This window comes from Diabrotica undecimpunctata, chromosome 9 (genome assembly GCF_040954645.1).
Source record: "Diabrotica undecimpunctata isolate CICGRU chromosome 9, icDiaUnde3, whole genome shotgun sequence".
NCBI lineage: Eukaryota > Metazoa > Arthropoda > Insecta > Coleoptera > Chrysomelidae > Diabrotica > Diabrotica undecimpunctata.
Window position 1 is genome coordinate 33163875 of NC_092811.1, and position 13004 is coordinate 33176878.

General features: G+C 31.7%; 1 protein-coding gene across 2 annotated transcripts in view; it reads right to left on the reverse strand.

Annotated features, from left to right (window-relative positions):
• Window positions 1–8230: 8230 nt before the first annotated feature.
• Window positions 8231–13004, reverse strand: part of LOC140449790 (probable multidrug resistance-associated protein lethal(2)03659) — a 70000-nt gene continuing 65226 nt past the window's right edge. For both annotated transcript variants that reach the window (XM_072543143.1, XM_072543144.1), the window contains exons 10-11: window positions 11530–12041; window positions 8231–8915 (exon numbers count right to left, since the gene is read on the reverse strand). In XM_072543143.1, the coding sequence (XP_072399244.1) occupies window positions 8448–8915; window positions 11530–12041 (980 nt within the window). In that variant the 3' untranslated portion in view covers window positions 8231–8447. The remainder of the gene's footprint in view (window positions 8916–11529; window positions 12042–13004) is intronic.

Below are 13004 nucleotides of genomic sequence, written 5' to 3' on the forward strand. Positions count from 1 at the left end.
CCATTGTCAAAACTCGACATGACCTTCTAAGATAATCCATTTCCACAACGTCTACTTTATCTCGTTTATTCTTTGTCATCGTCCAACATTCAGCACCATATGTGATAATTGGTTCTACAATTGCTCTGTATACGCGAAGTTTGGTATGCATCTTTATTTTATTATACCACAGTAATGAATTCATTATTTGGATGCATTTTTTCGCTTGGGTTATTCGGTTTTGTACATCTATCTTAACTCTGCCATCTGCTGATATGATGCTTCCTAGATATTTATACTGGTTGCAGCCATTTATAACTGCGTTTTCAAGCCTCAGATCTGTGGTATTTCCTCCAATTTTTAAATATTTTGTTTTGCTTATGTTTACAGTAAGCCCCCATTTGGCATATTCCTTAAATAATTTTCGATTCATATAATTTATATCTTCCTCATCGGTTGCAACCACCACCTGATCATCTGCAAATAACAATGTATACAGAGTTTCTTGTCCCACTTCGATGCCCATAAATCTACATTTATTTCTCCAATTCCTCAATGCTTCTTGGACGTATATTTTAAAGAGTGTCGGTGACAAACAGCATCCTTGCTTTAGGCCTTTAGTGCTTTAAATTCATTTGAGGTTCTGGTTCCAATTTTTACACAACTAACTGCATTTTCGTACAATTTATATATCGCTCGGATATACGTCGAATCCAATCCGGACCTTTCGAGGACCTCAAACATTTTCTTTAACGGGACACTATCATATACTTTCTCAAGGTCTATAAATACCAAATGGGTCTCTCTACTTCTTTCGATACGCTTTTCAATTATTTGTCGTAGGATAAATATATTATCAAGGCAGGATCTCCCGGTACGAAAGCCGCTTTGTTATTTTCGCTGACGAAAGTGAGCTCGTCACACTAATACCTCTATAATTGGAACAGTCCCTTTTATTCCCTCTCTTATATATGGAGCTTATATAAGATTTATTCCAATCTTTAGGAATTTCCTGGTCTCCACACATACATTTATTGAAAAGGTTAAATATGGTTTATACGACGTTAAATATGGTTAGATTTATTTGTATGCGTTAGTTTTAAGATTTTATCTGGGAATATCTGGCAATGGGAATTATTCAAGGTTATTTTACGATATAATTTAAAGCATGTTTGACAAAGCATGAAGATTTTTGGCCTGTTCCTCGGCGAGAACGCGGTAGGAGAGGTGGGACGCAAGACTGGAAGCCGGCCGGTATTAGATCGAAGGTCAAAAGTGAGGTTTGAAAGGGTGGCCAAAATAAGCACACATGTTTATTTGAGTCGGTCAAGAAGCCAGCAAATTCGTTGGTAAAAGTAAATTATACTTTATATAAAGTGTCAGTTTTGGAAGAGTAGTCACTATTTCTATGTCTCTAAGTATCTAAGATATTTGTGTCACTTACAACAACTTGTAAACATAACCAGGATGGTTCCAGTTTTTTTAAGAAGCCGTTTCCAGGATGTGTCCAATGTGCCAGTTTCAACCTCAGATTTCAATGTCCTAAGCAGCCGTCTCAGAGCATCTTTCACAGTATGGAGATGAATTTTTTCGCGTGGCAGAGAGTATAGTTTAAATTTCAGTTCCTAACCCCAGAAAATTTAAAGTAACTTTAGTGCAATCCAAGTAACGTTTGTGTTGATTTGTAAAAGAAAAAGATAGACATTTTTTTCCTAATAATTGCTTTCATAATTTAAAGAAATTGTAATAATTAAAATTATATGTGTTAGGGCGTGGTCATAGCTGTCATAATTATTCTCAGTTTTAAAATTCAAGTATTGACATCTGACAGTTAGTTTTATTTTTTGGCATTAGTTTGTTTTATTTTTTTAGAAAAATGTTAACCTCTATGGATAGTTTTACTTAAAGATATTTCTTTATTTGTAATGATTTATTTCCGCTACAATTTATAGCCCAGTAACAATTGTAACACTAAAAATTAAAGAAGAGCTAACCAAAATAGAAATTCTTTCTACTGAAGATACGAACAGGAAATGACATAGGTTAAAAGGTGCTCTTATACGCACATGTGAGACAACACTAACACCTAAGCTAATCAAGAACAAATATGAATGGATGACCGATGAGATTCTGGATCTCATGGAAGCAAGGAAATCTTATAAAACCAAAGACAAAAACATGTATAATATTATACACAGAAATAAAGAGAAAGATTAGAAATGCAAAGGAAAAATGGTATAGTGACAGATGCGAAGAGATTGAACAGTTGGTAGAGAAACATGATAACTTAAAGCTTCATAAAAAAATTAGGGAAATAACAGGTACTAATATTAAGAAAAAATCAAACATACTGCTGGATAAAAACGACAAAATAATTATAGACGTCGGTAAAAGGCTTAAAAGATGGCAGGAATATATTCAAGAACTATTTAAAGACGAACGGACTGAGATAGTACTAGAGCAGTAAAAGTTCAACAACGGTCCAGACATAACAAAAGATGAGGTATTAGAGGCAATAAAGCGAATAAAGAACAACGAGGCAACAGGTCCTGACGAAATACCTGTAGACATAATACGGTTAATAGAAGAACAGCAAATTGGAATATTGGTCGACTTATTCAATACAATATACAGTACAGGAATCATTCCCACAGATTGGCTGATGTCAGCATTCATAACATTATCAAAAAAAACAAATGCAAAAGAATGCCAAGACCACCGGATAATAAGTTTAATGAGTCATACGCTCAAAATATTTTTAAAAATTATACACCGAGAATACACAACAAACTTGAGCAGGACATAAGTGACACACAATTTGGATTTAGAAATGCACTGGGAACGAGGGAAGCCCTGTTCGCTGTGAATGTACTTGTGCAAAGGTGCATGGATGTTAATCAGCCAGTATATATGTGTTTCTTGGATTATAACAAAGTCTTCGATAAGGTTCGACATAACCTTCTTATCGAATTACTTGAAAAGAAAAACTTAGATATCAGAGACATCAGGATCATTAGCGCTATCTATTATAATCAGATCGCTGTGGTAAAAGTAAAAAACGTCTTTTCAAATGAAATACAGATTAAGAGGGGCGTCAGGCAGGGCTCTGTCCTGACTCCTACTTTGTTCAATTTGTATTCAAAGGAAATAATCCAGGAAGCACTAGAAGAACTAACTATAAGAATAAAAGTAAGTGGCCGACCAATCAATAATATACGGTTTGCCGACGACACTATTTTATTAGCGGAAGGTCTTCAGGATTTACAACAAATGGTTGACAGAGTGGAAGAAGTCAGTGAAGAAAACGGACTGTCCCTAAACACAAAAAAAAACACAATTTATGGTAATTACAAAAGCCCAACAGCGCCAAGAAAACATAACAATACATGGACAACAAATTAAAAAAGTTGAAAAATATAAATATCTGGGTACAATAATTAACGAAAATAATGAGTACACAGAAGAGATTAAGGCAAGAATAGGACAGGCAAGAAATTCTTTCAACAAACTGAAAAAAGTTCTTTGCAGCAGAGACAATTCAATTTCTTTAAAGATAAGACTTCTGAGATGCTACGTGTTCTCCGTATTATTTTATGGGTTGGAGGCTTGGACATTAAAGAAATATGTTTCGGACAGATTAGAAGCCTTCGAGTTATGGGCCTACAGAATTGTTGCGTTCTGCACATACGATGACCTCAATATAACAATTGGGGTCATCCTGAAGGGGGAGGGAATGATATTCTGTTCAATCTAGAACTCGCTGGTTTCCCCCTTTCGGATTGGGTATGTATATTCAAATAAAGAAAAAAAAAATGAAGGCCAGTGGACTGTATAAAACTCTATTTTTAAAAAGAGGAGAAATTAAACATAAATAAACATAAGCCAATATACAATTATAAACTAAAGAAGGATATAAACTTAAATATTAGTTAATATGAAACAATACCAAAAAGATAACCCTTTACAAACCAAAACAAAGATGTCGATGAATAGGTTTTAAAAACACATTAACAACAAAGAAATTTAAGATTTCGATTGGTATGATTGAGTATGATTAGAAATAAGGCATAAATTGATATTAGACGTTAACGAGTGAAAAATATGCGCACATATAATAATGTACTTAATCCGTGGTAAAATGAACAAACCTTGTTAATAAAGTTACACAAAATGCAATCAAAAATAACATATATGAATTATATTAAACGTAAATACAAATATTAATAAACTCAATTCAAAGTATAATCGGTAATGACAAAATACAAAAAAATAAGAATACAGTAAATAGTACATAAAACAAAACAAATTCAAAATGTCAAATTGACAACGTTCAATCGCGATCGCGGCACAAATGCGATAAAGTTCCAAACAAATACCAAATAAATATACCAAATGCACGTACTTGATATATGCAGCAACATAGATTAATGGTTCCTTACCCAATGAAAAGATAGCACCCCGGCTATCGCAAAAGATGTGTTCACCGACGAACAACAGGAACCACAAAATTCATAACGCAACTGCATAAAACGACTTTCTCGGTCAGAGGACCGATGCCAAGTGTCTCAGGTACCTTTAACTTTAACCCACATACACACACACACACACACACACACACATATGTATTGGTTCGAAGATAAAATTCGACTATTATTGTGTATGGAATGCATCCCCTATGGTGTGATTTCCCAGATATCTGGTCTTGTAAATTAGTTTTTAACACAGATGTATTTTTGTACGGGTTGTAAGCTATAATCTTGATATACGGGGAGAATCACAACTACTACAAAGTCTGTTAATATTTTATAAATGTTTAGACACAGTTGCGTGTATAGTATTTTTGTGCTATTTATATTTGTAACCGTTTGTGGTGAGACAACAATAAATGTTTAACTTATTTCTCTTAAACATTTTGTTTATTTATTTAGAAAAGTCTCCTAACCTCTATTTTGTGTTATTTAGGACGGAAGAACCTTTTCTTTCTTCCAGCAGGAAGTTTCCTCAAAGCGGCGTTTCATTTTAAATAGCTAGAGGTCCTTTTTGTTGTTTTGTTTGCCCATTTGTCCAGGAGATTCATTTAAGTACCCCTTTGTTTAATTTTTTTGTGGTTGCCCCAATTCAATTCCAATGTTTCATTCACTTATCCACGACCCAGCTACTCCAAATAAACCCTGAGTGCCGTTCGCACAGTTTCGTTTATTTTGCTTGCCCTATCTCGACCCCAATAATTTCTGTCCCCAATTTTCTACCCCTTATAATAATGCCCTATGTGGTAGGCAAAATATTTCGTTACAATATATAGCTCACAAAGACGCACCAGCCTGTAGGCTGGCGGGTCAATTCGGGCCTGGAAATAATCGATTATTATCAAATGTCCTTTGAAAATTTTACAGAACTTATTTTCAACACAATGCATAAACTATTTGCTAAAAGGTTCATTAATTATAAGAAAATAAATTATATATCGTTAGACATATGAAGGTCTTTTAAATTATTACTAAACTATTTGACTACTAATATTTTCAAAAGTTTTCAATAATTTTCTCTTTACGTCTTATTCGCCAAACGTTTGCAACTTTAAAGTTACAATGTCTATTATAATATTTTATGTTTTATTTTATAAACTGTTCAAAATTCTCAATGTTCTGTCTGAAATCAGAAATTAATATCTCTAATTACCGCTTGTAATTTTAAGTCCAATTCAGGAAATGTCAAAAGAACAATATCACCAACTCTTAAAGCAATTAACTTACCGGTAAAAAATGTTAAGCAATTCTCTTCATAAATAGGACATGGTCCGGTATAACTATGTGTGTATCTGAATATCTCCCCATTATCATTAATAAAAATTTCGTTTTTTTCCAAATAACTAGACATTTTGTATTTAGGTTTTATTTTATTTATTTACATAAAGTACTCCGACAGTTAAGGCCAATGACACAGGAACACTCTCAATAGAAAGGTATATATGTATTAAATAAAGAAAACAAATATTAATTATATAACCAATGTCTACCTGGCTAAATCTTGTTGTTAATGGTAGAGCTGAGCAGTTTTTACAAACTGTATAGTTTTTGTAATCTCTGTAATATTGTTGAGCATTTTCTTAAAGGTAGGATTCAAGTCCAATGCTTGGTGGTGGTGGTGAGGTTGGTGAATGTTTTCAAGTCGATGAGGATGTGTTTCATGATCATGCAACGATTGCAATGGTGGCAAGTTGGGCGAGGTCATGAAGACATCAAGAAACCTTGGATAAGTTTGATAGTGTTAATTAGAAATATTCAAATACTCAATACTTCTCTTATAATTAGAAAGTCCAGGAAGACTACCATTAATTAGCCTAATTAGCCTTCTTTAGTCCATCTTTGGACATAGGCCTCCCCAATCCCCTTCCATTGTTCTCTGTCTGTCGCTACAGTCATCCACCTAGAGCCCACGTGCTTCTTGATATCATCTACCATCTCATTTGGGACCTTCCTCTGCTTCGTTTATATTCCCACGATCTCCAACTTATAAGAATTTTGTTCCATCGGTCTTCTTTTTGTCTTATACTGTATCCGACAAATCTCCATTTCAATTTTGCAACTTCTTGTCTAACATCCCTCACTTTTGTTTTCTCTCTTATCCACTCGTTTCTCTTTTTATCCATTAGTCTTATGTGAAACATTTGTCTTTTCATTGCTCTTTGGATTTTTATGATTTTGTAAATATTTGCTTTTTAAATGTCCATGTTTGGGAACCATAAATGAGAACAGGGAGTACGCATTGATTGTATACTTTGGTCTTAAGATGCTATGGATATCTTTTATTTTTAATAATATACCTTAGTTTACCAAATGCCGCCCATATCAGTCAAACTCGTCTTTTTATCTCTGCCGTTTGGTTTTCTTTGTTAAGTTTTATAGTTTGACCCAGATATATATAATCCTGAACTTGTTCTATTTCATCTTGTCCGATCCTCATTGTGATGTCTTCATCTGTATTTGTTATGATTTTGGTCTTGCTGTAATTCATATTAAGGCCTATCTTTCCAGCTTCTACGTCCAGTTCTTTCATCATTTCAAATAATTCTTCTTTTTTATCGGTTATCAATGCGATGTCATCAGCGTACCTTAGATGGTTCAAGCGTTGTCCACAAATTTTTATACCCTTATCTTCACATTCTAATCTTTTAAAAATATCTTCCGGAGCCTGATTGAAAAGCTTCGGTGATATTGTGTCACCCTGTCTCACGCCTCTATTTATTTGTATTGCTTTTGTTCGTTCATATACTTTAATTGTAGTTTTGGCTTCCTTATATATATATATATATATATATATATATATATATATATATATATATATATATATATATATATATATATATATATATTGGCTATTAGTTCCGTATATCTGTTCGGACTTTTCACTACCCAATATTCGACACTGTCGGAAGCCTTTTCGAAATCTATGAACGCCATATACAGAGGAATTGGGATTCATTTGCTCGTTCTATAAGTATTTTCATACTTACTAAATGGTCACTTGTGCTGAATCCCTTTGTAAAACCAGCTTGTTGTTGCGACTGGTATACGTCGAATTTTGTAGTCAATCTATTGGTTAAAATTTTTGTTAGGAGTTTATACATTACATTGAGGAGTATGAGGAGTGTTATAGGACGGTAGTTTTTTATATCTGTTTTATCCCCTTTCTTGTGTAGGATAATGGTAACATTTTTAGGTATGTTAATAATAAAGAAGGAAGTCGGGCACATAGGACAAACAGTATACCGAAAACCCACACATACCAACAGATACCTACATGCCGATTCACATCAATAACTTGCACAACTACATTAAATCATTATAACCCTGATGATACGATCCCAAAGACTGACAGATGAAGAAACTAAAGTCGTTGCCCTAGAAATCATCTAACTCTAACGCCACAAATTGATTGCATTGCTCCTGTAATGATCCTTTCCCAAGATAACATGCTACTTTTCTAACTTGGCTGCACCATACTGGGCTGCACCATACTGAAGACAACCAAAAGTCAGAAATTCGTATATACGGTTGCCTTCCATCAATATACCCTTTTTGGTTTTCTGTTTTGCGAGACATGCCATTACATTTTACTCTCTGGAATTATATCTTTATCTTTCTCTCTATTTCTCTCTCTATCTTTATCTCCCTATTTCTCTAAGACTTTATCCACTACCCAAATCTATATTATGTTGTGTTTTATTCAGTATTTTTTGTAATAAAAATAAAAGGTTTACAAAAACTTTATTGTTTTGTTTGTTTCAATACTTAAAATTAATTTAAACTTAAAGTTAATTTTAAATAAAAAATAAAATTTAAATACTGTGTTAAAGTAGAAATATTCTTTGGAAATGTTCATTCAATCAGTATATAAATATTGAGACATAAGTGTAAAAATTGTTCTGCTTGGCATTCTGCAAATCTTAAATATTACAATTTTTAATATCATTCCTTTTTGTCTTTCATTGTTTGATTTTCTTCGGCAATCGCCACTAAAGTTCTAGCTGTAGCCTTTCCGGTCTGCATAACTAAGGAATAGAAAACACCATTTTCTATTTGTAAAAGTTTATATGGATGATCGAATTCTACTACTCTTCCAGCATCCATGACTAGAACTTTGTCCGAATCCATAATTGTGTTTATTCTATGAGCTATGGTTAATACTGTGCACTTGTTGAAATTTTTCCTTATTGTTTTTTGAATCAAACCATCAGTATATGGATCAACGTTGGCTGTGGCTTCGTCTAAGACTAGTATTTTGTTATTTCTGATTACTGCTCTCGCTAAGCAGACTAATTGCCTTTGACCTACACTGAAGTTAGAACCTCCTTCTGCCATTTTGCTGTCCAGACCGGCTGGTAAGTCATCTACTGCACTCTTGAGCTCTACTTGTTCTAAAGCATTCCATAAAACCTAAAAAATAAATGGTATTAAAGTTAAAATAAATCAGTATAAAGACTGGCTTTGGAATTTTCATATAAGTAAGACGTTCTTATCTAATAATTTAATTACTCATAGTTGTTTGGACCCTTTATTTATTTATACACGCAGTTTTAAAACAAACTCTAAATAAAATCGTAGACTAATTTTCGAAACCAAATCGAAACCAGAGCTTTTGCGAAAGCCGTTCTGATGAGGCCTATTGGGCCGAAATACGTATAAACGGATGCGCAAGCTCCCTGTACGTGAAATTAAATCTTAACTGTCTTTTCCTTTTTATTTCGATATACTCTGTACGGGTACTAGAAACCAATTCGCTAAGAATTTTGCTTAATTGAGGAGATATGTTGTGGAATGCAATTTTAGATTCCCCATGTCTCTCTTAACATCTTTATCAACGTCTGTTTTGCCTTGCAATTCTTAGAAGGCACAGATTAAAGCGGAATTCTTAAATTTGGTTTCGAAAATTAGTCTACGATTTTATTATCAGATGTCGCTACATTGCGTCTATACGAAGCCATGTTAGAGTTGTATCCTAAGATAGAAAAGATTTATTTCACGTTCAGAGCGTTTGCGAAAGCCGCTCTGATGAGGCCTATTGGGCCGAAATACGTATAAACGGATGCGCAAGCTCCCTGTACGTGAAATTAAATCTTACCTGTCTTTTCCTTTTTATTTCGATATACTCTGTACGAGTACTAGAAACCAATTCGCTAAGAATTTTGCTTAGTTAAGGAGATATGTTGTGGAATGCAATTTTAGATTCCCCATGTCTCTCTTAACATATTTATCAACGTCTGTTTTGCCTTGCAATTCTTAGAAGGCACAGATTAAAGCGGAATTCTTGAATTTGGTTTTGAAAATTAGTCTACGATTTTATTATCAGATGTCGCTACATTGCGTCTATACGAAGCTATGTTAGAGTTGCTTCCTAAGACAGAAAAGATTTATTTCACGTTCAGAGCGTTTGCGAAAGCCGTTCTGATAAGGCCTATTGGGTCAAAATACGTATAAACGAATGCGCAAGCTCCCTGTACTTAAAATCAAATCTTAACTGTCTTTTCCTTTTTTTCAAACTCTAAATATTTATTATAGTGCATCCTCTTCTTTCCGTTTCTCTCCTATCAGAGATTAAATATTATCAAGGGTCTTCTAATTTTGTTTACAGCTCTAGTTCGTTTGTGGTGCAATCAATCTCTTAGATTTCTCATCCACGATAATCTTCTGCCGCCCTGATTCCTTGGTCCTTTCCCTGCATTATATTTTGTAGAAAAGTGTATATTTGTTCTCACATTAAATGGCCCGGATATTCCAATTTTTCCTTTTTTAGGGTAAGTATTGTAGGTCAGATTATCGAGCGGGTCAGGCGGTCTGAGCTGCCTAAGGTGGAGTAGTACGGCAAGTGATAACGGCTAGAGTCTCGGTGATACTCCTCCAGAGATAATTTTAGAATATAAGGTTTATGTCTTTTGTTTACAAAGAAATTGGACAAAGAATTAGAAAGTTTTGTGGACAGGGATAACTATACAATAACCGTAGTAGTAATAGCTGTATTGTCTCTAGAAACTTGGAAACAAAGAATAGGTCTTATTTATGTAAAATTTGGAAATACCAAGGTTATGTGATATCGTAACAGCATTGAACTTGTGTTTGACAAGTCACAGAATTTGATTGGTTGAAAGGGACTACGTGGTATGTAGGATGTGTGTATCTCATTGGTGAAAAGGAGAAGGGGTTGAAGTGACGGAAGTCATGTTTTGCTCGGGAAAAGGAAGATTACTGTGATTTGAACGTCGGAAGAACCAAGTTGTTTTTATTGCACATAAAAAGATTTTAATCTTTTAAACATTTCGCATAGCCCAGAGGACATAAAACGATATTATTATATATTTTTCGTTCTTGGCAGCCAAAGCAGGTGTCGCCTCTGTGTTCTAACCACTGCAGTGGTGAAGCTTTAGGAGATATTCGTTGAACTTTCCGAGTTTGAATTTGTATCAGCCCAAGTGTCTGAGTAGGCTGGGTAGCGCAATGTAGTGATCGTAATACAAGTATATATATATATATATATATATATATATATATATATATATATATATATATATATATATATATATATATATATAGATATAGATCTATTCACTTCAGGCCTTTTTGTCCATTCGCCATAAATCCGTTCTTCATTTGTAATACGGTCAAACCAACTTATCTTAATATTCGTAGAAAGCCCCACATCTCGAAACTCTCAATGCTTTTTATTAAGTTCTTTTTAAGAGTCCTTGCTTCCACACCGTACAACAGGGTACTAAACACATGTGTGCTTAACAGTCTTATTCTTAGAGAGAGATTGATATCACTATTATTAAACGGTTTCTTCATTTTTATGAAAATGGACCTAGCAATTTCAATATGTTTTTTGATCCCATTATTTTGATATATTTTAATATACGAACTGATACTAATATACCTACTGATAATAATACCAATATAGTGATAAATATATAGTTGTATAGTAAACAAAATATATCAAATTTACTAATATGTACCGCTGTACTAATTAAATATTTTTCTGAACATAATATTTACTTACTTCATCTTTGTACTCATCGAAAGGATCCAAATTATTCCTCAATGTTCCAGAGAATAGAACGGGTTCTTGAGGAATTATGGAAATTTTAGATCTGAGTTTCTTTAGTGCCACAGATTTTGTGTCTATTTCATCAATAAGTATGCTACCTTCGATATGAGTCAACCGGAAAAGAGCTTGAATCAACGAAGATTTTCCTGCACCTGTTCTTCCCACTATACCCACCTTCTCCGAAGGTTTAATAACAAAACTGAGATTCTTAAGAACTGGAGGATCATCAAGCGAATACTGAAGTGTCATATCTTTAAATTCTATTTGGCCTAGCTCTGGCCATGTCTCATTTACTTCTACAGTATAATTATCTTCTTCGTGTTTTAAGTCAGCGTATTCTTGAACTCTTTCCACTGAAGTCATTTGGTTTTCGAGTTCAGACCATTGTCGCATCCCCCACTGAAACATCCCCGTCAAAGCTAACGTTTGAGTGAGGGCAAGACCCATATTTCCTCCAAATGTTTCTAAAAATAATATTTTTTTGCTGTACCTATACAAAAATTTTTAATTTAAAAAACTACAAACAATCGAGTAAAATCACTTACCAAATCGAATCGAATCAAATAACTAGTCGAATCAATTATCGAATCGAATCTAATACGAATAAAATAAAATAAAATAAAATAAAATATAATATAATATAATATAATATAATATAATAAAATAAAATAAAATAAAATAAAATAAAATAAAATGAAATGAAATGAAATAAAATAAAATAAAATAAAATAAAATAAAATAAAATAAAATAAAATAAAATAAAATAAAATAAAATAAAATAAAATAAAATAAAATAAAATAAAATAAAATAAAATAAAATAAAATAAAATAAAATAAAATAAAATAAAATAAAATAAAATAAAATAAAATAAAATAAAATAAAATAAAATAAAATAAAATAAAATAAAATAAAATAAAATAAAATAAAATAAAATAAAATATAAAATAAAATAAAATAAAATAAAATAAAATAAAATAAACTAAAATGAAATAAAATAAAATAAAATAAAATAAAATAAAATAAAATAAAATAAAATAAAATAAAATAAAATAAAATAAAATAAAATAAAATAAAATAAAATAAAATAAAATAAAATAAAATAAAATAAAATAAAATAAAATAAAATAAAATAAAATAAAATAAAATAAAATAAAATAAAATAAAATAAAATAAAATAAAATAAAATAAAATAAAATTAAAATAAAATAAAATAAAATAAAATAAAATAAAATAAAATAAAATAAAATAAAATAAAATAAAATAAAATAAAATAAAATAAAATAAAATAAAATAAAATAAAATAAAATAAAATAAAATAAAATAAAATAAAATAAAATAAAATAAAATAAAATAAAATAAAATAAAATAAAATAAAATAAAATAAAATAAAATAAAATAAAATAATACTAATAAAACTCTTTAAAAA